This window comes from Gambusia affinis, linkage group LG17 (assembly GCF_019740435.1).
Source record: "Gambusia affinis linkage group LG17, SWU_Gaff_1.0, whole genome shotgun sequence".
In the NCBI taxonomy this organism is placed as follows: Eukaryota; Metazoa; Chordata; class Actinopteri; order Cyprinodontiformes; family Poeciliidae; genus Gambusia; species Gambusia affinis.
In genome coordinates this window covers 132085-160044 of record NC_057884.1, presented here as the reverse complement: position 1 = coordinate 160044, position 27960 = coordinate 132085, and the positions used below count along the sequence as shown (strand labels likewise).

The window sequence follows — 27960 nt, the reverse complement described above, 5'->3', positions numbered from 1 at the left end:
AGCGCATATAGGGGTAGAAGGAAATGAGAGGGCAGATAATATGGCAAAAAGGGCAATTCATAATAATATTAGTTTTAAAGTTAAAACAAGTAAATATGAGGGAAATAGTATGGTTAAAGACAAACTGATGGAAAAATGGCAAAAAAGGTGGGATGAAGAAAAAACAGGAAGATGGTTTTATAAAATACAGAAGAAAGTAGGAGAGAAAATAAATGAAAGAAGAAATAGAAAGGAGGGAAGGGTGATAACAAGATTAAGATTAGGGCATACAGGTCTTAATTATACACTTTTTAAAATACAAAAGCATAATAATGGAAAATGTGATTATTGTGACAGATATGAAACGATAGAACATGTTATGTTAGAATGCCATAAGTATGAAAGAGAAAGAAGGTGTATGAAAGGAGAGTTTGAATGTATTAAGGAAAAGATTAATTTGATAGATATTTTGAGGAAGAATTCGGGGAGTAAACATATACAAATAATTATTAAATATTTAAAGAAAACTAAATTATTTCAAAGAATATGATTAAAATAGGTGTGTGTGTGTGAATGGGTGCATGATCTAGGGGGGTGGATTATAAAGATATATATAAAAATGGATGAGAGTATGTAGGTATATATAAATAGGAAATTCATTTAGTTAAATTATATATTAAAGGTAGGAGTAGGAAGATACAAATACTTATATAAGTTGATAGTCCATTTCGAACCACACTCCATACCAGTAGGTGGCGGTAATGCTGCTTAAAGTTTGTTGCCAACCGCCAATAAAATCAAGAAGAAGAAGAACGTCGCGATACTTCATTGGCCAGCAGGATGATACGTAACATTTTCAACGAGCCGCCATGTTAGAAAGCCAACCCCTTCTTTCATTCGGTCAGGAAGAGACTGCATGTATTTTAAAGAAAGAAGTGGTAGTTTAGAGTTTGAATCTGACCCACCACACATTTACAGACGGCATATTTGTTTTGCCAGGGTTCTTTATCGCTAACAGTGACGTAGCCGCTCTCCACAATGGCGACTGCAACTCCCACCGCCCATAGAGGCACGTGCGGCGGCAGCGCCACACCGCTAAGTCCGACCAGAATAACCAGGCTGCAGGAAAAACAACTGCTCAGAGACCTCAACGACCGCCTTGCTGTTTACATCGATAAAGTGCGTAGCTTAGAGTCTGAGAATGAAGTACTTCACCTCCAGATTAGCGAAAAAGAGGAAACTAGGAGTCGGGAACTCGGTGGACTGAAAGCACTGTATGAGACGGAGCTAGCCGACGCCAGGAGGAGTTTGGATGACTCCTCCAAGGAGCGGGCCTGGCTGCAGATTGAGTTGGGAAAAGTCAAATCCGATCATGAGCATCTTCAACAGAAGTAAGCTTTCAATTCATGTTGTCATTCTGTATAACACTTAACGCAACTCCGCAAATGCTTCACAAAACGCATTACTCAAACTTTCGAGCCACTTTTGAAACATTACACGGGCAAGTGGATCTGGAGTTACAGTTGATTTTTGCACTGTTCACCCCATGATAAAATTGGTTTAGATTTGATTGACTTTTAGTTAAAAGGCGTGGAGCTAACTTCAGCTTCATGCTATGGCGGACGCAAACTAAATTACCGTAGTGAAGTTAGTTTGAAGTTTGATATTGGATATTCGCGCTCCGAGGGGTAAGCGGTGTCCAGCCTAAGCCTGATCCGATTCATGGAAGCTAATTTCGGCCAGCCGTTCTCGACCGTTCCACCCTCAGATTATGTACTGAGGGTGGAACGGTCAGTACATAATCTGACCGTTCATTTAGGTTCATTTAGGAACCGTCAACAAATTAAGTCATTGAAATATTACAAAATATATTTTTCTTCAATAACTTGCAAATCTAGGGGACATGGGGAATTTTTTTTTCTTTTGCGTTCCCTCGCAAAACTGTACTGATCAGTTATGTGGCATAATTGAATACTGTAAGTCTTTCTTACGGTGGCCGCCGTACTTTCTGATTTAATATAAGGTTATGTAAGGTTTTTCCATGAATGTTAATATCTCGTTGTGAAATATCTGAAGTTTTATATCTTTCTTTAGGATACAAAGGCACCACAAACCTATGATATAAACAGAAACCTTCTGTAAGTAGGAAAGAAATATAAATGGAATAGAATAGATGTACTTTATTTATCCCAGCAGGGAAATTACTTCGCAGTTGCAGCATAGAGACAGTACATCCAAACTATATTTCTGAGTTATTATCGCGGCGTAATAAGTCATCTGACAGTTTTGATCGTGTCTCTGTTGTGTTTGTGCCTAAATGGTTTAAAGAGCTGCTTTTATGTTCAGTTCCATCTCAACCCTAACAGACATAAACATGCAGTAAATAAATCGATTTTCAATCAGTTTTTTGCACCAAAGACTTCATAATAATAAACACGTTTTATTATTAAAAACACGACAAAGTAATTATGGTAAAGACAACACAACACAAAAACAAGCAATGCTTAGTGTCGTGGAAAAAATTCTATTTCCAAGCACTGTTCAGGTAAAATCACACAATCAGGTTTATTCATATATATATTGCGCACAATACAGAGAGCTCAGACAATCAGTAATGAAGCAGGTCTAGATTAAACCTCACCAAGCTCTGCCAGGCAGAGACAACACATGAGTTTTATACCAGCGATAAAGAATTAAACAAAGGGAGAGATAGTCTGGTTCTGACGCAGTAGTGGAAAAACAACTTTTAATCTTCTACGTGAAACCCAAATAATTCTTTTGGTGATAGTTCATAAGCATATCATATGACATGACCAGCAAATGTGACCTTATAGTAATTTTTCCATGACACTTAGCCAGGGGCGAGGGGCATATGGCCTGGCTTATAATACAATTGAGGAAAGCCTGGTTACTGGTTTCACAGCTTTCCTAATGATGAAGAGATTTCTTATAAGGCAGTGAGTTTCTGCACTTTTTTGTTTTTTTGGGTTAGTTTTTATTGCTGTTAATGCAAAATATTTTTAATTTCATCATCTCGTTAATAACCAGGTGCACTGTGATCACACATGGACATTAGGGAGAAAAATTACTCTCTAATTTCACCTGTCTCTCTCTACCAGCTACACTAAAAAGGACACAGAGGCTGCAGCAGCCCTGGCCAGACTGAAGGAATTGGAGGCTCAACTCAATGGCAAAGACGCAATGCTGGCTACTACACTGTCTGAGAAAAGGGGGCTGGAAAATACTCTAGCTGAGCTGCAGGAACAACTGCAGGAGGTAAACGCATGAAATATTTTGAATGTGGATTTTTTTTTTTTACTCCAATATAATGACACACTCCTCATGGTGTTCTTTTCAGATGGAAACCGGTCTTTCTCAGACCAAGAAGGAGCTCTCTGATGAGATGCTTATGCGTATTGACTTGGAAAACCGTTGCCAGAGTCTGGCAGAAGAGATGAACTTCCGAAAGAGTATGCATGAAGAGGTGAGGATACCATTTGTCATGTTTGTATAGCTTTGTTATGCGCGTCTGGGGTTAGTGGAATTCAACTAATTTATTCATTCTAGAACTGAGCTGTTCAGATGAACCTCTGGAGGTGATGGACAACCTTGACCACTTTCTTAATGAGACTAAGAGTGCAGAGGCTGCTTCCAATTTGCTGTAACACAGATCACTACAGAAGGTCTTTCCTGTCCACAGCCTTTACCATCTATAGCAAGTCTTTGAAGAATCTTGAATTATTTGAGTTATAACATGAACTCAAACTAATATATGGGTATAACCAGTGCAGCTGCACTGCTGTTAAATTCAAATTCAGGAAGACTTAGTCATATTTAGAGTTGATGTCCTAATTATGACACTTAAACAATTCAAATGTCCCTTTGTTTTATCCTATATTAAGATATAGCTCAGTAAAAAAAATAGGTATTTTACTTTTATTTATACTGATTTGGCAGTATATGAGATATCTGATATCTCAGTGATATCAGATATCTCAATGAGGGTCACATTTACAAGAGAGTCATATTTGGACAAACCCATAAAATTACGAATAGAACGGACAATTAAAAGGAGCAAGTTTCATAAGAAAATGTCTTTTTTGACTTAAAGGATATTTGAATTATCCCAAAGGAATCAAAGTGGAAAACTTCAGTTCTTGCTGTGGAGTGTTCCATGTTGATGGAGCAGAGTAATAAATAACTAGAAAATTCCTGAAGAAATTTAACTGGGGCCTGCCAAAGTGTGCCCGTTGGTTTGGACCCAGCGTTCTGATGCTAAAAATTACCATCAATGCTAAGCTTAGCGCAAAAATTCCAAAGTAGCATGTGGAGAATCACAAGAATGTTGACTAACATGGACTTGCACCATTCAGCATGATAAACTAAGTGTATCAGCTAAAATTAGCCAAAAGGCTAATGTTGGTGTGAATGCTGTCAGTAGCATGTGGGGCATCATTAGCATGTTGTCTATACTACTTGACTTACTCCATTCAGTATACTAAACATGGCTAATAAGTCAGAAAAATAGCTAATAGCTTATTTAAGTTAAAATCCTAATGCCCTAACCTGAGAGAAAAAGATAATGCACCTGCGGCGGTGCACTAACCTGAGGGGGATAATGAGGCTTTTATTTTGAAAAGAAACGCAAGCTTCATATTAAATGGCCACAGTAATCCAATGTCTAACAGTGGTTTCTTTAAACCAGTCACATAAAGCCCCAAATTGCAATTACTTGATGTAAAAATTGTCGAGGCTTTTATTTGGAAATTTTTACTAAGCTACATTTCAAAGGGCCAAACTAGTCCCATGTGTAACAGTGATTGGGTTGAATCAGTTCTATAATGCTCAAAACACAAGTAGTTTTAAAGGCCAGTTCAGTGTTTATATAAACATCACAGTAAAAGGGCAGGAATGTTATTAAAGCAAGAGGTTTCTAATCTATTTCTAAAGAAAAGGTCTAGTTTAATCTTTTAACTTCTTTTCAACATTTTTAATGCAACTTAAATGAAAGCAAATTTTGCTGAGCGATTAATTGTCTCAAATTATTGCGATAAACGATAATTTTGTCTGAAGACCTTTGTACACTGATTTAATGGAAATGACATAATGCATGCCATTTCCTGCCAAAGATAGATACACTTTATTTTCAAAAGAACACTTAACACTGGAACTGATTTAATAAACAAAACAACCAAAAATAAAAATAAAATGGATCCTCAGTCTCCATTAACAAAAATGTACTTGAATAAAAACACCAAAGTGTAAATAAATACTGCATTCAACCAAAAGAGTGCAGATTATGAAATCTGTTTACCATATTGCCCTTCAGTGATCATTAGATTTAAATAGAGAAGATGGAACATCGACTACCTGATGCAATAGTTCACAATACATGTTATTTCACAACTACATTTTTCCCTTATGACAATCTTAGAACGCTGATCGTTCTAAGATTGTTGCTTGTGATTTCATAACAGATCATCCTGTAGTGTGTGGTGTGTTACAGTAGATCATTGTGGCGCTCTGATCTAAATCAGGGGTTTTCCCTGACTGGGAGCCATTAAGGCAGCCTGTTGAATGTGACAGGTAGCCAATCAGAAAGAGGGGATGCTTTCTGAGGGGAAATTACAGAGGGGAATCCCAAACAGCTGAGCAACCCGAAGTCCAGCGGACATTGGAGATGATATGTGGAAACAACATTAATATTTATAAAACATTTCGTACAAAGAATATAGAAATGATGAGGGGAGGAGTTGGAGTGAAATTGTTACGCAGTTGATGAACCCGGTAACTTTTCAGCTGTTCTTTGTTAACATGACATAAATAGATTACAATGATTTTCATTCATTACACTGACAGTAGAGCCACATGGGTTGCAGGTAGATTGTAGTAAATAATTGATTAATGCCTGGTTTTAAAATTAGTTAACTGGACTTGTAGCCATTATTTTGTGCCCATTGTTGGACACCACACGGCACGAAGGAACCCGATGGAACCGTTATACCTAGGATTTCTGTCGGCTAATGTGTGATCTCTCAGGATTTGAAAATGGGCCGACAATCGGCTCTAAGATGGTGTAGTGTGAACTGGAGGGTCAGTGGAGAGCAGCGGAGTTGAGCCTTTTTTCATTCAGTGTCATCAACAGAAAGAGAATAAGGCCGGAAGAGATGGTAAAGGCAATAATTAAAATGATGTCGATAGTTTTGATTTATCGTACAATTAATTGATTTATCGCTACAGGCCTACTTGTTAATTTCTATACTAACATACTTGTGTATCTCAACAAAGTCAAATGATATTCCCGTCATTGTTTTTAAGAAGGATTTGAGGAAATTTCTTCTTGTTAGCAAACATAATGATCTTTGTCTTAATATTTAGGACTAGTCTCAGCTGAGGCTAGTCAGTTTTAATGAGACTGAGGGTCAAATGTAGGTGCCCAAGCACAGCAGTAACAGTTTTTGCATGGATATAAACAGTGTCATCAGTTTTTCACCAACACCTTTTCATAAATTGAAAACAGAGTAGGACTTAAAATAGAACCTGGTGGTACTCCTTTAGTGTTAAAGAGTACCACCGGGTGCATGAATTGTCTACAGTTTGACAGATAATTAGTCACATTCAGAGGTCATGCCCCTCTAAGGGTGAATTGCCATGAGTTGTGTGCCACCTTTCACTCAAACTGGACAATATGGAGGAGGGCCTTGATATCTACTATTGGCAACCTCTAATGGTAACTTGTGTCATTGCGGTGTTGTAAAAAAGAAAATCTCTATCACAACTCTTCTAACACCAAGTCACTACTGCTCTGTGTTTTAGGAAGTGAAGGAGGCTCGTCACAGGTATGAAACCCGACTGGTGGAGGTAGACTCTGGTCAGAAGGAAGAATATGAATTTAAACTGACTCAGGCCCTGGCTGACATGAGGACACAGAATGAAGAGCAGATCCAGATCTACAAGGACAACATGGAGAGTACCTACAAGGCTAAAGTATGAAAACACACAAGCACACACATCTTATCAAGGCAAGTTAACATCTTAATTCCTCAAGAACACGTTGAACAAAAGACAAACATGCTGTTGATATTTACAAACTCATTATCACAACATTATTGGATGCTATTATTTAGTTGCTCTCCTGCCTGCATGAAACACTGCCTCTTTATGAACATTTACACTCCTTCTTACTTTATAAAGCCACTGAATCACTAATTCTCCCTCCTTCTCTGCTGCTGAATCTGCTCCAGTGGTAAAGTTTGCATGGTGAACATATGGGTCAATTGAGACGTTTTTGAATGGACTCAAGTGCAGCCCCTGATCCAGACTAGTTAGCAAGGAGAGCATCGGCTTATCATGGGGGGCAGGGTAAATGAGCTTTTACTATAATACATAAACAATCCTTTATGTAGCTTTTCAAACAAAAATAACCATGTTTATTAGTACGAAATAAACAATAAGGATGAAAAGAGTGATATGTATAAAATGTAATTATGTTCAAATTTGCATCAACATTAGCTCATATATAAGAATCTAGTGTTTCCAGTCTCTGAAGTCCATTTCTTTAAATGCCAAATCAATCTAATCCAAGAGAGTAGCAATAATATTACTTAAGTAAAAAAAAAGTACAGTAAAATAAAGGTACACTTAAAAGTTACTCAAGTAAATGTAACAAGCACAACCCACTTTTGAACATAGGTATCAGTAGCCTATACTTGTTAACAAAACGTTATATGTTGGCATCAGCTAGACATTATTTAGCTAAGATCTGCATCTCACAGCATTACTCAACTCACTTGGTTAGTTTGGGGGCAAAAATTGTGCATGGTCTGTTGCCTTTTGCTGGTTTGCTGCCATGATTCACACCTGAGCTACTCTGCACAGCGGCAGCATGTCTACGTATCTGCTGCACAGATGTAAATCCATATGAACATCTTGGCACTCATGTTGCATTTGAAGGCCACTTGGAAAAACACATTAAAAAGTGTTAACAATGGATTAAACAGTTGTTATGGCTGAAAAAAAGTGACGGAGGGCACAAATATGGGAAGTGCGGGAGGCCCTACTGCATCAAATCAATATAAGAATAACAGAGAGTTGGCCACTCTGAGGTAAAAAATAATAATAAAAAATAGCTTCCAGACCTGGGTGGTCACGGTTGATTCTGTGGGCGGGCAATGATCCCCAATGCCTGATCACGCACATTGATCAGGTATTGATCAGAAAGAGAAAAAGGCCAGAAGAGATAATAAAGGCGATAATTAAAATGACGTCAATAGTTTTATTTTATCATGTGATTAATTTACTTATTGTTTAATTTAATATACTTTTTTTGTAAAATTATGACAGTCTAGGGCCACCCCACATATGTACATCAGTCTATTTTCCAGACGGCCGGTCCTACTCAATACAGAAGTTCAAACTAATGCAGCTTTTTTTCCCGCTCTGTTCAAATTGTCAACCAGCCAAGGTGGCGGGTGCATTGCTCCAATTTACATGCCATTTCATAGTGTTACCCACATTTGGCCAGTGGCAGGTGCTAATTTCCACCCCTACCCTCAACATTTGTTAGCTTTATATGTTCTCTTTTATTAGGGCAGACTTTTGCCCAGTGATAACAGCTTTGGCATATTGCAAATTTATTTGTTCTCCCATATTTGTCCAGTGGATTAGTCCCTGCAGCTATTCTTGGGCTTTGCTCTGTGTTTCCACTCTGTTCATGCTTGCCTGTGTATTTGGAAAAAAAGGCCTAGTAACCCTCTTACGGCAGATAGACGTTGTTTCCGAAACTCATTTCGAGGTCAATTTTATGTTTGCAAGAGACGTTGAAAGAGGCAGTAAGAACTAGCTGTTTGTCTTTAGCATTTGGCCCTGACGTGTCTAGGAACTTCAATGTTAACACTGCATTGAGCAGTTCCATTTTGTAGGTACGTCACTTGTTTTATCGTTCAAATTTTATAATGTCTGAGATATGTCCATGTCTGCAGATCTGAACAAGATCTGCGTGACCTTCGTTCCATCGATTCTTTTAAAAATTCCAGCTTCTTCAAAGAGCTGTCATTACTGTATCATTAAGTTCTGCAATAATTTCCAGCGCGCTTTCTCTTGCTCTTCTTGATAGCAGCGGGGTAACCACTAGCGCCTGCTTCTTTGTAAATTGTAGAGCTGGGCGGATTGATGTTAATATTGATACATACGCTGGTATTGATATTGGATAATACTTGTATAAAAAGATTGATACTCAAACGTTTTTGTCTCATTCACTCACTGACTGCTGTGCACATGGATTCATCAAAGTCTACTCTCGGTCTGTAAGTGTAGCTCTGCACTGCGCCACACAGAGCAGTAAATCTCTCCCCAAGTCATCCTTTGTCGTTGCACTGTCATGTGGCTCGGCAGCGCCAGCCAAATAGTCATTCAGGTAGGTTCAGCCTGAGCCGCCCACTCGGCGCTCTCCTCAAGTCGACAAGTCACACTACAGAGAGACACCAGAGTATTCCAATATCTGAGAGGAAGAGAAGCACAGTTTGGGTTTATTTTATTGCAGAAAATGAAACTACAGCAAGCTGTATAGTTTACAACAGCGCTGTTAAATGCAGTTGAAATACAACAAACTTCCACAAGCACATGAAAAACCATGCAGCAGAAAACACTGAGCTGCAGAAATGGAGAGAAGATGAGACATCCCCCATTCCCTGGTCCCGACAGACCCAGACACTTGACAGAGACTGAAGTTTTAAGTTGTGTTTAGTGATATTTTTTTTACACAAAATTGAAAAACAGAAAAAAAATTAATTTTTTTTTGTTTTGCCAAAGAATAGTTCTATTTGAAAAAAAGAGACAAAGACAGAGAACTAGAAAAGAGTTCTCTGTGAGACGAGAATTATTGTTTTTATTTTTGTATTGTGGTTCACCCTTAGAGGGGCATGACCTCTGAATGTAATCGTACGATAAATCAAAACTATCGACATCATTTTAATTATTGCCTTTACCATCTCTTCCGGCCTTATTCTCTTTCTGTTGTTGACACTGAATGAAAAAAGGCTCAACTCCGCTGCTCTCCACTGACCCTCCAGTTCACACTACACCATCTTAGAGCCGATTGTCGGCCCATTTTTAAATCCTGAGAGACCACACATTAACCGACAGAAATCCTAGGTATAACGGTTCCATCGTGCCGTGTGGTATCCAACAATGGGCACAAAATAATGGCTACAAGTCCAGTTAACTAATTTTAAAACCAGGCATTAATCAATGCTTTACTGCAATTTCAAAGTGCTTTACATCATATCAAACACAGAAACACAATGCAGCATAGAATCAATAATCAAAACACAACATTACCATCAATAAATTTGTAATTGATTACGTTTTAAATACAACTCTAAACAAGTGGGTTTTTAGTCGAGATTTAAAGGAAGTCAGTGTTTCAGCTGTTTTGCAGTTTTCAGGAAGTTTGTTCCAGATTTGTGGTGCATAGATGCTCAATGCTGCTTCTCCTCGTTTGGTTCTGGTTCTAGAGATGCAGAGCAGAACCAGAAGACCTGAGAGGTTCTGGAAGGTTGATACAACAGCATCAGATCTTTAATGTATTGTGGTGCTAAACCATTCAGTGATTTATAAACTAACAACAGTATTTTAAAGTTTATTCTTTGAGCTACAGGGAGCCAGTGGAGAGACTTTAAAACTGGTGTTATGTGCTCTATCTTCCTGGTTTTAGTCAGAACGCGAGCAGCAGCATTCTGGATCAGCTGCAGCTGTTTGATTGATTTGTTGGACAGACCTGTGAAGACGCCGTTACAATAATCAATACGACTGAAGATAAACGCATGGATGAGTTTCTCTAGATCTGGCTGAGACATTAGTCCTTTAATCCTGGAAATGTTCTTCAGGTGATAGAAGGCTGACTTAGAAACTGTCTTTATGTGGCTCTGAAAGTTCAGGTCAGAGTCCATCACTACTCCCAGGTTTCGGCCTGATCGCTGATTTTTAGTTGTAATAACTGAAGCTGTGCACTGACTCTAGATCGTTCCTCTTTAGGTCCAAAAATAATAACTTCAGTTTTGTTTTTGTTCAGCTGGAGGAAGTTTTGGCACATCCACACATTTATCTGTTCTAAGCATCTGTTCAGTGATTGGATGGGTTCTGAGTCACCTGGTGACATCGTAATGTAGAGCTGTGTGTCATCTGCATAGTTATGGTAGCTGATATTATTTCCTGTTATAACCTGAGCTAGTGGGAGCATATAGATATTGAATAAGAGGGGTCCTAGGATTGAACCTTGGGGTACCCCACATGTGACCTTTGACCTTTTTGATTAGAAGTTTCCAATTGAAACATAGAAATCCCTGTTCTTTATGTAAGATTCAAACCAGTTAAGCACTGGACCGGAGAGTCCGACCCAACTCTCCAGTCGATTCAGTAGTATGTCATGGTCAACACTGAGGTCCAACAGAACCAGCACTGTGGTTCTCCCACAGTCCGTATTTATATGGATGTCATTGAACATTTGACTAGGCCAGTTTCTGTGCTGTGGTGAGGCAGGAAACCAGACTGGAAGGAGTCAATGTAGTTGGTGATCATTAGGAAGCTATTTAACTGTTTAAACAGCTTTTTCAATAACTTTGGTGATGAATGGGAGGTCAGAGGTCAGAGGTTGGCCTGTAATTCTGCAGTAGTGATTTGTCCAGATTTGTTCTGTTTTATCAGTGGTTTGATTATTGCTGTTTTCAAAGCCTGGGGGAAAACACCTGATGAGAGCGATGAGTTTACTATTTGGATCAGATCAATAGCAACAACAGGCAGAACTTTCTTAAAGAAATGTGAGGGTAGAACATCCAGACAGCAGGAACTGGAGCTTGACTTGACTTATAATTTCCTCTAGGGTTTTATAATTAAGTAGTTGAAATTGGGTCTTTTTTCCTGTATTTGTTTTGTTTTGGTTCAGCATTGGTACTGGCTTTATAGCAGATGTGCAGCAGTGCACGTTGAACCGGGTACGCAGAGGCATGCGCCTCGTGTCGCAGCACCTTGTACATCTCTGGATGTTTGTAATGCGGCGCGGATTGCGGGCGCCGCCGTTAACACAATCTGGACGATCTTTCAGGCAGCTCCAATTAAACTTTAACTATAAACGCCATCTGTTGCCAAGTGACTGATGATGATGTTGGTGGATAGCTGGTGACAAGCTTTACCCAGAATACACTTGAAGGCAATATGGACGATCCACTTGTCATTTTGTATGTCATAAAGTTAAATGTAAGTATGACCCCTCCATTTAAACAGTAGATTAAAAAAAAACATAGGGCTCTCTTTAATTTTCTCTTTTCTTTATGTACTGTAGGCTTGTTAAACACAGCACTTCAGCCAAAGTGTGGAATGCACTCTTTAGCCAGATGTGCGCACAATAACAGGTGTCCTGCCCTTAATTCTTCAACACGCTTTCAGCTCCTGGTCAGCAAGATGCATTTAGTAAAGTGTTCATGTGGGAGATGATATGGAGAAGGGATTTTTTTTGATTGATGTTTTTAGTTACCACAAATGTAGTCATTCTGTGCATAAACTTGAAAGTGTCCTGCACGCCTGCAACAAGTATGGTCAGCAGGGGTGTGACAAGTATAATCACTGAGAAGCTCTCACGCTTTCCTCAAACCACTGTCTCTGCTCTGTTCCTATCTGGCAAATCTGAGCACGCAGCTGCATAGTCGACCTGTAACACATGGACAAGCGTTACAGGGCCAGCCAGATGACAAGAGTGGAAATCAGGAAAAACTTGTCTCCTGGCAAATAAAACAAATAGTCTCTTGTGCATTTATTCTGCTATTTCTTGCATTAGCTTTTTTTCTACTTTTTCTGATTTCAGCTTTCTCTCAGGTCTCCTTAACATTTTTGAGGTGGGCTGCTGGTGGACCACCCTGGTGCGCCATACCGCAAGTTATCATGGTTCTGGGGGAAACCATGATGAAAAAGATCATTTACACAACACTAATCCGAAATGATCAGCGGAGCACTGTGTTATTCTTTCAGTTATTTCCATGATTAGAACTGATAAGGTCACTTTAAGATTTGATGACAGAATAAGGACTTGTTTTTAGTAGTAAAGTCTTAACTGCTTTGAGGATGAACATTGTAGATAAACACTATTTGCTAATACTTACTTTTGGTGTGCTTTTTAAAGTATACAGAAAAACAGTTTAATTCCTCCTCACATAATGCATTTCTATACAGATTCATATGAAGTAAAACTGAAAGTTTCTTTAGAATAACAAACTAAATGGCACAAACTTCCTGCTTATCAGGAAGTGGCTGATAAGCCACTAAGACTTCCTGATAAGAATGTCTTAGTTCCTCTTTCACATTGACAAGTTAACATTAGACTGTTTCAGCTCTCCATTTGTATTTCTTTCTTTAGCTTGAAGACTTGCATCATCTGACAGAGATGAATGGAGCATCAGCTATCATGGCCCGAGAGGAGCTCAGAGAATCTGCCCTGAGGATCGAGAGCTTAAGTGCTCAACTGACAGGACTACAAAAAGAGGTTGATTTTTTATTTTTTTTTTTCAATTATTTTTCTCAAATGATGTTTCTTGACCACCACTGTTTTCAGAGACATACTTACCTTTTATTTTGAGCTGATATAATAACTGATGTTTCTCATTAAACCGTGTAAACATTAGAGATGCAGCTCTTTGGCCCAATACTCGCACTGCATATTGCACAGTCCTCTATCAAGTGTGGACTCAGTTAAAGTGCGCATAAGGGTTTGAGTGTGCAGGTTATAACCATGCAAGTGTTTAAATGTACAATATAAATATTTTTGCTTGACAAAGTCACTACTTGGCTTTTCAAATATGTTTTATTACTAGATAAAAACAGGGCAAAATTTGATATATTCACAAATATTAGAGTGAAGCAAAAATTATTACAGTTTTTGGGTTTTTTGTGACAGCTTTTTCGGTGAGCATTGCCTCTGTACAGGCTCTGCCATTTATCAGGCTAATGGAGAGTGGTGCAAATGAATGTTTCAGACGGTTATTTACACAAAGGAAACCTGAACCTTCTCCTTGATTCATGAGAACATATTCTGATGCGAGCAGGTCACCTGTCCAACAAGATGTTCTGAGCTCTCCTGATGGTAGCCTGCTCAAACAAATGTTGTGGAGAGGATAGGGCTGTCGTGTTAATGATCTTACTTGCCATCTTCACCAGACTTTGAATTTGGGTTTTTAATTTAACAGTGCAGTTTCCAAACCATTCAGTAATGTTAGTTCATTATCTTGGCTTAAATACGTTGCAATTTTCCCATTACCTAAAAAATTGCTGTTTGTGATACGCCAAAATTCATAATTACTTCAAAAATGTACATCTTCTGTTGTATTTTTCACCCATGGAGGTCACCATTTTTTCTCCAATGGGTGAAAAAACGCGTTTTGGTCCATTCTGTACTGGAGTCTACAGAGGAAACACTGGAAGGCTGACTTTCCCTGAGTAAATGTTTATCATATTACGTTTGACAGGTGTAATTTTAGATAATGCCACACTGTGTCACTATCAGATATGATAAAAAAAAAAATAATAATAAAAATTGAGGTGAATCTGGATAATTTTCCACATGAAAGAAAGGAGAGTGCAGTGGGAGAGCTGGAGTGGAACATAACGAAGGACCTAATCTGTCCCCTGGACATTTCTCCACAACATTTTGAGTCATTTACACCAGCAGAACTAACGAAGGCTCTAACAGGTGATTGTTACCTTTACGAGCTAAAAATAAATGCAGTGCTACCGTGCTGAGACAGGCAGAGCTGGACACTCTGAGATGCTAACAGGAGCTATACTGCCTGCGGTACTGAAACCACCGATCCGTCCAGACCCATGGAGGTGTGGTGTCGGTGGTAACAAAGTCTGGTATCGCTGTTAACATCACACCGGACTCTATACAGCACAGATGTTGCCGAACCGGACACAGCGCTACAGATGCAGGGAGAAACGTCAAAGACAAGCAGCGCTAATGGAGTTTTCACTACTGGAAATGCTAATGGAGCTAGTACTACACCAGTACTGTGAAACCACTACCAACATCGAACACAGTTTGGACCCTACACAGTTGTTGCCTAACTGGACACAGAGCTATAGAAGTGCTTACCGGATCACGCAGTCTGACCAGAGTTATGTCTCATTCATTGTTTTATTTATGAAGCTGAAGGCAGCAATAGCAGCTCCTATGGCCATCTCTGTCCTCTTCCTCTGTTTGGTTTTCCTCATCATCATCACCTCTTGTTATTTCTATGTTCTCATCTATTTCAGTGTGCTCTGGGTCAAATAAAAAAGGCTTAATAACCTTGCACTTCACTGTTTTGGCTGGAGGAGCCAGGCAGTTGGACCATTGCAAGTCATTTACACAGAATGCACTGCAGCATGAAAAACATGGCAACATTTCCGTCAAAATATTTTATTAAAATTTATAAAAAACTAAATAACCTATAGTATTGCTGTGTTTTTAAATATTTCCCAAATAAGGTCTATTTTTATAACTAATCATGGTTCCCTTTAAGGAGCTGGCAACTTGACTTTCTAAAAGTTCAAAGAACAATTTTCATACATAGATTTTGTTACTATAGATTGAACCACAACAGGGTGCGCGAAGTGGCCAACAGATGGAGGCGTCAGCGGTCTGATTGGTGCACGCTCCCTGTTCAATGCATCAACTAATAAAACTATTAAAAGTATAAACCCATCTTTCTTTCAGGAATAATTCTGCCCTGCCAGTGAAATGCTCAGTGCAGAAGATGTGCTTTCAGTCCAGCTTATTTAAAAGAAAAACATTATTTAAATTTTTATTTTTTTATTTTTAATGAAAACAAAGACACTTAGCCTATTGAGGGGGCACAGAAAGCATGGCTGCCCGCCACGCCTATAGTGCACTGGGGGAAACCCTGTATATTTAAATGCATCCTTATTTGCAAATTAATTTGAATATGCTTCAACAAGAACCAGAAGCTGCCCATATTTGTGACATACAGTCAACAGTTTCTTTTACCACAATTTTGTTTGGCTCTTAAAGCAGATAAAACTGATGTATTTATAAAAGTTATAAAGTATTTTAAAAATACATCAGTTAAAGTTAAATACTACAGCTTTAAAGCTACATTATTCAACTTCTGTAAATACTGCAGGTATCAAGCTGCAGTAAAGTATTCATCTTTAGCCCTGAGAACTGGGAAAGTCCTTCACCCAATTAAGTTACATACTGCAGCTTTAAATTTGCAGTATGTAACTAACAAAACATGTTTGTTTACATTTTTGTTGAAACTGTCACCATGTAATGACAGTATGGTATGAGACAGATACGTTAAAGAATTGAGCTGCTCTGCCTTCTCCTAGTGCAAACTAGAAACAACCAATCAGAGCAGTGTGGTGCTGCTCTTCCCTCCCATTTGCCTCCCTCTCATCCTTTCTGCTGTGCTGCAACTTCTCCCTGATTGGCCAGGCAAATTAGCATGGCCACTGATAAACAATTTTTCAGTAATGGTAAGTTGTTTCGCCATTAGCACATTTAGCACAGCGTACACAAAGTTGATCAACAGCGCTGAGGTTCTCCTGGCTCTGGTTGGTTGTTTTTGACCAGACTGGTGCATTTCTTCAGACAGCAGTAGCTCAGGCCGGAGGTGGAGGAGGTCAATCTTTTTACTTATCTATCTCATATTATGTGACGGTTTAAAGAAATATGTAAAAAAAAAAAAAAAAAAAAACAATACAAAAAATACATGCTGCAGCTTTAATGAGACATTTGTTCTCCTTAAAGTGTTCTCAGACACAATCAGATCCAGTCTGGGTGGAATGGGGGAACGACTCTCTGAATAGTCTCCAGTACAGTTCTCAGTCAGTTTCGGGCTTTGGGCTTCATTGTAGTCACAATAAGGAGTCTGGATTCACACAGGTATTTTGCTGTTAGTGGGAGGAGGAGGCTCAGTCCTCAGCACTAGAGATGGAATCTCCTATGAGACGGCAATCTAGAAGGAGCCATGGTCCAATTTGCCCCACTTGAGCTTTAAAATGAGGACACTTCTAGAAGCTGGGAATCCAGATGTGAAGGCAAAACAGCATCATTTTCAGAGGGAGCTGCAGAAAATGGGTGCAAAATCCACATGTCCTCTTTTGTCCATAAAGCAAGTTTCTTCTTGGAATGTTTATTCCTTCCTCTGCTTGGTCTTCCTCATCTTCATTATCTCTTGTGATTTCTACATTCCCATCGATTTCAACATGCTCCGGTTTAAAAGCCTTAAAGATCTTACTCATTGTTTTGGAGGGAGGAAGGGAGGGAGCTAGCGCCCAGAATGCATTGCAGCATGAACAACATGGCAATGTTTGTGTGACAATATTTTCTTTAAATTGATCAAAATTAACCCCTTAACTGGCGGTAGCTATTTGTAACACAAAAGAAATTGAAAAATTTTGCTTCACCCAGAAGCAAAATTACCCTAATTCATTCACCCAGATTTTTTATTTTTATTTCCTGTAAATACACATTGAGTGTTGAATGTATGGATGGGAAAATTAAATAAATCTGTAGAATAAAGTATTCTACGGGATTCAAGACTGGTCAAGATACCACAAAAAGAAATGACATTTTGGACATGTTTATTTTTGAGGATGTACAGGTGTTGTCCAAATGCGCCATTCAGTCTCCAAATGGCACACTTGGACAACACCTGATCTACAAACTTCAAAAGACTAACTCCTCAGTGCTTCAAAATAAAATCATCAATGAGGCTCTAATGAAAGATAATGGCCATAGGAATCCTCTGGTAGTCACATTATTACTGAAAGTGGAAATTACTCATAATTATATAAATAGAATAGCATATCTGTCAAGTTTTGGATTTGAGAATACGGGAAACTTTTAGCAAGTTGTCATCGCCATTAGAGCGGGTAAGGGACGGACGGAGAAGTGATTAATGTACAGTCAGACCTCCTCCCCCCTCTTGCGATACGCTACTACCCTCTTCCCCCGCTTACAGTACGCTAACCCTAACCCCAGCAGAACGATGACCCCCCTCCCCGCCCTCTATTGCCCTACCCCCTGCACTCTAGCGGTACTGTAACCCCCTTCAAATGCGGAGTCAATCAAAAGGTGGTGCTCTAGGCTGCCCAATAAAAGTGTCATAATGGACACTGGCAGAGTTTAAAGAGGAAAAAAAGGCAGAGAATTCAGACGACCTAGATTTGTCCCATGGATGGGATGCTGCCAGTTAAGGGGTTAAACAGCCTGGGCAGGACATCCTCCCCTACCTGGAGAAAGCACTCTATTCTTTGACAGCTTATTTATTTATGCATTTATTTATATAGCTGTGAATTTTTATTTTATTTATTGAGATGATGAAAGAACCTTGAACACATTGATCAATAGGTTTTGTATGTCATTCAACACATTCTCTCTTTTGGTTTTCTCATCCTGGGTGTCAGACACACATAGATACGCACACACAAATAATACAAATGCACAATAAAATATAGGCAGTAATGTTAGCTAACTTTGAAGAAGACTAATATGTTGACTTGTGACAGTAACACTGTCATAGTACTCATGATTAAGACAGACATTTTGTGTGGTAAAAAATAAAGCTGATACTTGTATATAAGAGTTGTTGCTCTGTAAAATATTATTACTCAGGGCTGACACTTAGAACTCTGTGCATATGGTTCACAAAAAAATGTTTGGCACATGGTAACAGTGGGTAAGAGACAAAGAGCCCCATTAAATTCCAGAGGCATGTGGTAATCACGGCTTATACCTGTCTGAGAGGGAGCAATCAGTTTGTGCTAAGAATATGGCGATCATTACCAAGTGTATAGGATAAGGACAGGGCAGGAAACTTCCTGTGCTTGGATAAAGTGTTTGCCCTGGTCTAATACTGGTAATCTACCCCTTTAGACGCGTGGCTCGAGGGATCGTATAGCGGAACTTGAGGCAGCTTTAGCACAGGAGAGAGACACAAGCCGTAAACTACTGGGAGACAAAGACCGTGAAATGGCAGAAATCCAAGCCAAAATGCAGCAGCAGCTGAATGACTATGAACAACTGCTGGATGTGAAACTGGCCCTGGACATGGAGATCAATGCCTACCGGAAGCTTCTGGAGGGAGAGGAGGAAAGGTGGTAAACTATAAAGTTATGATGGCTTTGTGAGGTTAATTTTTCTCACATGGACACGTCTACATCTAAATGGTGTATCTCTATCCCCCAGGCTGAAGCTGTCTCCCAGTCCTTCATCCCGTGTCACAGTGTCTCGAGCATCATCCAGCAGTCGCAGTGTGCGGACCACTCAAGGAAAGAGGAAGCGCATTGATGTGGAGGAACAGGAAGCCAGCAGTTCGGTCTCCATTGCCCACTCTGCTTCTGCTACAGGACCCATTTGCATTGATGAGATTGACACTGACGGCAAGTTTGTGTGCCTCCTCAACAATGGAGACGAGGTGAGCTCCAGAGACCTTTAATGATTTGTTGATTCTTCTTTTACTGAACATCTTTACATGGAAGAACCTGGTCCTTCAGTCGGTGGGTAGATGGTTTATTTCCCGCCATGCCCACCTCCACTATCATGATTTTTGGACAAAACACTTCACCCACCTTGCTTTTTGGTGGTGGTCAGAAGGTCCAACAAGTGGCGCTGCTGCATGTAGTGTGAAGTGGTTTTTGGTCCTCTGGACTAGATAAAGTGCTATACAAGTACAGACCATTTACCATTTTACCACACATCTAAATATACTGTCATACTGCCAGTGACAGTATGTTTATTACCATCTTTGGCCGTTTTTTTTTTTTTTTTTTTGTCAAGATTTGGCAGAATAATCTTGGCAAAACACATTCTTGTTGCCAGTGACTCTTTACCAGTTTTCTAAAAGCTCCCCATTCTTCATCTGAACCTGAACAGTTGAAATGGGGTTATGAAATTTCTCTGCACACACCCTTGACACCCAGTGCAGACCGCCTGAGGACACCCTTCCTGCTTTAGCATTCATCATGCATTGTTTCCCTCGCTGTTCCTTCGTTCTCAATTTTGCTTTAAAGGAAAACTGAGAAATGTTTATAAACTAACATGACATAACATTTACAGAAATTGAACCAGGCCAGTTGAATAATTCTGGTTTGAACATATTTACAGACAAAGGGTTTTTTTTTCATCTTAAATACATGTATTAATTTTTTGTCCATGTTTGGTGTAATGACTGGTTGTTCTATCAGCAAATAGCATGTTTCAGTGTCTGTATCATCCAGTTATTGATTATTCCATTACTAAATTAGTTGATGATTATTTCAATAATCAGTCACAATTAACCCCATTAAATATTTCAGCCCTAGTTAATACTGGTATGGTTTTACATGATTTACTTCCATAAAGCTCTCTGACATTTCTAGTTCTACAAAAAAATTACCCCACATTGACATTTAGTGACAAAAACACTAAAAATAAGTTTTAGGTCAGACGTTGGGCCAATGGAATGTTTTGCGAAAATGTTTCACTAAATGAAATTCATGTAATAACATTTTGAGTTTTGATTTCACTTCTCTTTTAATAAACAGTCAGAGAGAGAGCACCGTACCTTTGTGCACACAGCCTCCACTGTGGACAATCACATTTCAATTTTCATTCATGAGCTTTCTTAGCCATTTGACAAACTTTGTAGGTATTTTGTGAAGAATTGTAGAAATGTATGCTATTCCTCACAGCGTCTGATAAATACTTAAAGGTATTCAATTTGCAGATGCAAAAACCAGATAATGGGTGTTGATTAGTTGAAACAAACCATCTACTTATGTCTAGTGTCGAGAAGGGGAGGAAGAAGCCTCGCTATGCGATTACTTCAATGATGGCCAGTTTTGACGCTTCAGATGAAGAATGAGCCTTAAGCCCAGTAGACACAGCATCCATTATAGCAGTGTTTCCCAACCCTGGTCCTCAAGGCACACTGTCCTACATGTTTTAGAGGTTTCCCTGCTTTAATGTGCCTGATTCAACTGATTGCAGTTCAACAAACGCCTGTTAATCAGTCATCAATTGAAATCAGCTGCACTGAAGCAAGGAAATACCTAAAACATGCAGGGCAGTGTGCCTTGAGGACCAGGGTTGGGAAACACTGCATTATAGCATACAAACTGACAAAAAACGGGGTTGGATGATGCACTGTTATGGGCCAAGCAGGAAAAGGAGAGTCAGGCACAGGTTTAAATTCAAAAACAATTGTTTATTTAACCCAAAACAAAAACTTGGGTAAATGATGAAAAGTGACAAAGTAGGGCCCATGAAAGAGGTAACAAATGTTACATTAATATATCTGTGGTCGGCGTTAAAATATTAGCATTTATGGGGGCTCCTGAAGGCCTGGGGGCCTTATGGAGCTGATGACTTAATTTGGATTAAACAAGTGTAAATAATTGCTATTCATTTTAATTGTATTTTTCGATTTGTTGTTTTAAAGTCTAGTTTCACTGGTGATGTTTTCCTGTAACATACAATTATCCAGTAATATTCTTACTTTTCCTGTCTACTTAACATCTTTTAACACAAAAACATGGTGGACCGTCTCGACCACCGGGCTTATCAAGATTTCTGGGGGAAACCCTGTATATGATATTTGTATATATGATGACCACCTAGTCTTTTGGTGAACAAAATCCTGTTGGGAGTTGTTTAATTGGCAGAATTTAAAATCAATCATTAGTAATTGTAACTTACTGAGCTGTATAAGATTGAACTCGTAGCATCATATTATTGCTATGATAACAAAACAACTATGAAGATTGTTTTTTTGTCTTTACAAGGTAAACTTCCCGGTTCCTTAAAATCTTAACATTAAATGTTAAACAATTTAAAATCTTATCTATGCTGAAACCATTAAATAAAATGTAACAGCATTGACATTCTCAATAAACAAATATTAAATTTCCATATCTGTGGTTCTTTGTTAAAATATTAGAATTTATGTCCCCTGAAGGTCCAAGGGGCCTGCCTTAGTTTGTTTCAACAGAAGTGTAAATAGATGTTTAATAGTATTTTTATTTGTTGTTTTTAAGACTATAATTGTTACTTTAAATAGCATTTCACTGACCACATCTTCCAGTAACATATATAATTACCAAATAGTGTTTTTACATTTCCTGTCTACTTAGCATTTTTTAATACAAAAACAAGGCAGGCCGCTGTAGACTGCCTCTGCACCCCAACCATCAGGCTCAGTGAGTTTTCTAGGGGAAACCCTGGGTGAATTGTCCTTCACCTGAAGCACAACCAGCTTATCATCTAGTTTTTAATCTGATTAATTTTTTAATCGACTGACTGCACTAGTATTTATCTCATGGTAGGAGCTCAGAAGCATACCTGTCAAGTCTCCTGTTTTGGCTGGGTGACTACAGTTTTTTGCCCCTTTTGCAACCATACTCCCGTATTAGTATTTTTCTGTAAATACCCTGTATTGCCACACTCCTCCTCCATCTTCATGCTCCCCCTCCTTCTCCCAGCCCCCTGGTCTTAAGTGTTTTTCAACCCCTACTCCAAATGGCAACATTTCCCGTATTCTCAAACCCAAAACTTGACAGGTATGCACAGATGTATAGAAAGACAAGGACAAAGTGAAATGGCAATCCTTTTTCAGGCAGCTTTGAGTTCACTGTTGAAACGGCTTGTGTTAATACTGGCAGACTCGCCCACTGTTGATAGAGCATCGAGACGAAGACTGTATGTCAGACAAAAATTATATCGGAGTAAGTAGTGTCTTGCATAGAAAATAAGCATTTAAAACAAGTGTACAAGAGACAATTTAAAATCTTGTAAATGTTTGGTTTTATTATTGTCATCTAAGTGTAAATAATTGTGTATCAGGACCAGGCCATGGTGGGTTACGAGATGGTCAAGAATGTTGGAAATGTTGCGTCTTCTTACAAGTTCACACCCAAATATGTCCTGAAGGCTGGGCATAAAGTCACGGTAAGATCTGTTATTAAAATTACTTTAAAGTTCTTTGTTTGTTTGGAAGGGTAGTTTGAAACATTTGTTCAATTTACATATATTGATATCAATATAAAAAAAAACAACTTTATCAAAGCATAGTTTGTAATGTCAATAAGATAAAGACTTCTAATGTTCTGCTGATCTGTGTAAATTTGGATTTAGTGCATGAATTTTAGTGGTGTTTATACATTCTGCGCAGATCTGGGCGTCTGATGCTGGCGTGAGCTCCAGACCTCCCTCTGACTTAGTGTGGAAGAACCAGCCTTCCTGGGGGTCCGGAGAAGATGTTAGTATGGTGCTGATGAACCCAGAAGGAGAGGTAAAGTTTTAATTACGTACTGCCATTAAGTTGTTGCCTTGCACTATTGTTTTTATATAGTATTTTCACAAACACAAGGTAAAGATGTCAAATTTACTCATATAATGATGTTAATATTCTGAATTCTACTTGACACTGATTTTTTTTGACAGGAAGTGGCAAAGAGAATGACCAAATACAAGATAGCAGACGAAGATGATCAGGGAGATGAAGATGATTATGGTATAGAAGCCATTGAGAAAGACCTCCAACAGCAGGTTGGGTCCTAGTTTTTTTGTTTCAAATATTTAAAATTATTGAAGCCTTTTTTAGGGAATACATCTCCTCTTAGTGGAGACTTTTCTTGGGTCCTATTGCTTCTACTGCTTTGAATTCGAATGTGAGTGTGCAAACATCAGGTTTTTCTGATGTACAATTTAAATGGTCCGGAGTGAAATTTAAATTTAAAGATTAACTAGCTGTAAAGAACCGTTTGTCCCTCTCACATAGGCCTGTCGCAATAAACAATAAATGATTAATCATGCGATAAATTAAAACTATCGACGCCATTTTAATTAGCGGCTTTTTCGTCTCTTCTGGCCTTTTTCTCTTTCTGTTGATGATACTCAATGAAAAAAGGCTCAACTCCGCTGCTCTCCACTGACCCTCTCTGCCTCATATCCTTAGTATAAAGCCCAGAGCACACTATACAATCTTAAAGCTGTCAACCAATTTTCAAATCCTGAGAGATCACACATCAGCCGACAGAAATCCTAGTTAAACGGTTCCATCGGGTTCCTTCGTGCCGTGTGGTGTCCAACAATGGGCACAAAATAATGGCTACAAGTCCAGTTAACTAATTTTAAAACCAGGCATTAATCAATTATTTATTAAAATCTACCTGCAACCCATGTGGTTCTACTGTCAGTGTAATGAATGAAAATCATTGTAACCTATTTATGTCACGTTAACAAAGAACAGCTGAAAAGTTACCGGGTTCATCAACTGTGTAACAATTTCACTCCAACTCCTCCCCTCATCATTTCTATATTCTTAGTACAAAATGTTTTATAAACATTAATGTTGTTTCTCCCATGTCCGCTGGACTTCGGGTTGTGCCGTGTCAGCTGTTAAGAATTCCCCTCTGTAATTTCCCCTCAGAAAGCGAGGAGCAGAATCTGTGCTTTCTGATTGGCTACCTGTCACATTCAACAGGCTGCATTAACGCTCACAGTTGAGGAAAACCCCTGATTTAGATCAGAGCGCCACAACGATCTACTGTAACACACCACACACTACAGGTGATCTGTTATAAAATCACAAGCGACAATCTTAGAACGATCAAAGTTCTAAGATTGTCATAAGGGAAAAATGTAGTTGTGAAATAACATGTATTGTGAACTATTGCATCAGGTAGTCGATGTTCCATCTTCTCTATTTAAATCTAATGATCACTGAAGGGCAATATGGTAAACAGATTTCATAATCTGCACTCTTTTGGTTGAATGCAGTATTTATTTACACTTTGGTGTTTTTATTCAAGTACATTTTTGTTAATGGAGACTGAGGATCCATTTTATTTTTGTTTTTGGTTGTTTTGTTTATTTTATCAGTTCCAGTGTTAAGTGTTCTTTTGAAAATAAAGTGTATCTATCTTTGGCAGGAAATCACATGCATTATTACGTCATTTCCATTAAATCAGTGTAAAAAGGTCTTCAGACAAAATTATCGTTTATCACAATAATGTTTGAGACAATCGCTAAGCAAAATTTGTTATCGTGACAGGCCTACTCTCACATGGTTAGGGTCATATGATTTCCGTGATGCGGAAAACATGGACGGAATCGTGGAAAAATAACGTTCACATCACAAGTTAATATTATGTAGCTACAGTTTCACACAGTTGAAGCAAAACTAAAGCTCTGTCAGAAAGCTGACAACAGCTGCACCATTTCTCTTTTTTTCGGAGAAACGAGCTGCAATGACCGCTGCTAATTCACGGTCATTGTCCTGCAAAAGGTACTGCATGTGTTCCTGCTGCTGCTCCTGATTGCTCTCATAATCATACCATCTGCTGTCGGAAAGCTGTATGCAGGAGTTTGTCTGCGGTCCACAGCTAAAGTTAAATTCTAAAGGCTAAAGGTTGTTTTGGAGTTGTCAGTGTCGTAAATCACGAGCCAACACATTAATGTGGTCAGCTGTCAATCAAATGGTTTCGGTGCTATACCTCGACCAGTCCTAGGTACTAAATAGGTACTAAAATCTGAGATCAGCCAGGCAGAGCTGCGGCAGATTTGCTCATGGAAAACAAATCTGGCTGAGGCGGACCGAGACCATACTGGTTAGAGGTGGGCTTGTGGAAATGCGCTTTAAGCTACCTGAGCTTCCTGGACACCTAATGTCATTAACATCTGATGCAGTGAGTCATGCAAATGAAGAACCAGCCAACTCTTGGCTGCATAGAAATGAACATACTTATGTTTAAATTATCCTTTTTATTCCTGTTTATAACAAGCAAATTAAAATGAGAAAACAAGCTTGGAATGTCCTGGGAAAAGCATTTACCTGGTCATACCCCCCCCCAAGACATAGAAGCCCACCCCAGTCATCTGTAGCATATTGTGAGTTTTCACAATGGGAGCTCATCAAAACTGACAAACGTACTTCAGACATCACCAAATTTGATCTTTCAAAGATCTCCTTAATTTTTCATCAATAATTTGTGATGATTTTGCTTATTCAGCAATTCTGAAATGGCGCAGATGTTGAGGTCAAGAGGTCCTGAATATTTTCAAGGAAGTCCAACACACATAGAATCCTTACATAAATCAAGGACAGTATTGCTATTGGTCGAAACTTTCCAACTCACATCAATAAAGATGAGATTGTATAAAAAAGGGTGATGTTAAGAATACGGAAGATTTTTGGATTTTGTACCGATGAAGCTGTAAGACGAATCCGTGGAAGAGTGTAATAAATCTCCCAAACCCGTTGAGGCTAGCAGTAAGAAATTACGTCTCCATGCATTATTTATTTACCTATATGTTTAAGAGTTTAGGCACCTTTCAATTCTCCAACCCCTGGCAGTCATTTATGATTATATATTTTCATATATGCATACATACTGCTGACCAGTCTTTGGGGTCTACCTGTAGCTGTTTGAAGGACAAGAGAATTAGCATCATGTTTCACACACCGACATATTGTGCTATTAAAAACAGTCAACATCAATTTCTTTGACTCTTGTTTTTTTAATCACTGCAGCAAGATTTCTTTTTTACCAAGTGATATGATGCACAGTTCTTACTTTCTTTGTAGCAAGACATTATTACCAAATAAATCTGGTTCCAAGTCATTAAAATTTCTGGGCCAAATTAGAGCAGTTCAGGGCCCCTCACCATAGCTGTTAAATCCATTCCACAATTTTTATTTATTCAAACTTCTTGGAATTCCAAACTGATTGTTTGTTGATAAGGTTTTTAAAAACATTTTTAATGTTTGTTACTCTGCAGAAAGATGCTCACGCTGCCAAAAGAGGATGCTCCATCATGTGATCTTGGTCACAGACCAGTCACCTCTGTGCCCAGCCAGTCGTCTGCCAATTTTGATAGTGATATTTTTCTATATTTTGTAGTGTTTCAGTAGGATATATATCTCTGTTTTGTTTTTTGTTATAAAAAAGACATTTTGTAAATGTTTTTTTTTTTGAAAACCAAAGCATTGAGTTAAACTGTAGTTCAAAATCTTGAGACCAAATAGCTTAACTCAAGATGTCACAATGAGATGTTTTTTGGGGGGGTTTTTGTTACTTTTTCTCACATATTTTCTGTTGTTTTTGAGATATTGTAGGGTTTCAAAGATGAAAAGCAACAAGAAGTGATTGGGTGGTATAGAGCTACTGTAATTTTTCATTTGCTAAAGTTCTACATGTGACTACCTTACACAGTCTCAGTTCTGTGATAGTGACTGTGTTTCAACAGAATTTTTGTTTAGATACCCAAATTCTCTCCCATGCCATTTCTGTACTCAGTAGTCTTAAGGTGTAAGTTTGAAGTTTAACATGACTCTAGTTTTCTATGGTATGATGTTTTATTAAGAAATTTGACAAACACTACCAAATTGGCAAGTGCAGGTTTTCAACAGTGTCTTTTTTTTTATGAGAAATGTTAATATTCACACACTCCCTAATGTGATATGTAACACCTAGTCTGTTTTTTTTGTTGTTTTTTTTGCTTACACTGCAACATTTGCAGTATTGATTGTATTAACTTTTGATATCTGAAGAGCTTAAACTACTGTTTTTATTATGATGCATGCTTTAGCGGTCTTTAATCATAGTTGAATTTAAACATCTGTATTTGGTTTTATTTAAGGCCATTAAAATCGTGCTCTGAGGAAAGTAGATTGAGAAAAGATGAACTCCCGTAGAGATCGGTAGAGCAGTGTAGTTTTACTGGTTTCTGGCCATTTGGACTCTGTTTTCCATCCATTTGCTTGCTTAGCTACCATTTATTCTTGTCAGTTAACAAATTAATGTGAAGTTCTTTACTTTTGTACTTCATTGAATTTTATTTTAGCTACATAATGATATTTTTAACATTGCAAACCTTTCCCATCCAGTGTATGTATAATTGCATGCTTGACTTTTTCCAGTGTCGATTAAAAAGTGAAATTAAATTAAAAT

At 38.5% G+C, this 27960-nt stretch overlaps 1 protein-coding gene across 1 annotated transcript; it reads left to right on the top strand.

Moving 5' to 3' along the window:
• The first annotated feature begins 803 nt into the window (after window positions 1-803).
• Window positions 804-27960, top strand: lmnb1 (lamin B1). Its single transcript, XM_044144285.1, has 11 exons — window positions 804-1370; window positions 3099-3255; window positions 3338-3463; window positions 6796-6966; window positions 13385-13510; window positions 18905-19125; window positions 19217-19445; window positions 22850-22954; window positions 23178-23297; window positions 23450-23554; window positions 26789-27960. The coding sequence occupies exons 1-11, from the start codon at window positions 1018-1020 to the stop codon at window positions 26828-26830; spliced, it is 1755 nt and encodes a 584-aa protein (XP_044000220.1). The 5' UTR covers window positions 804-1017; the 3' UTR covers window positions 26831-27960.

Excerpts from the sequence above, each read along its gene's own strand:
- lmnb1 (XM_044144285.1), top strand. The coding sequence starts at position 1,018 with ATGGCGACTGCAACTCCCACCGCCCATAGAGGCACGTGCGGCGGCAGC. Across the intron at positions 13,511-18,904 it reads TGACAGGACTACAAAAAGAG|ACGCGTGGCTCGAGGGATCG; the intron begins GTTGATTTTTTA and ends CTACCCCTTTAG. Across the intron at positions 19,446-22,849 it reads TCCTCAACAATGGAGACGAG|GACCAGGCCATGGTGGGTTA; the intron begins GTGAGCTCCAGA and ends ATTGTGTATCAG.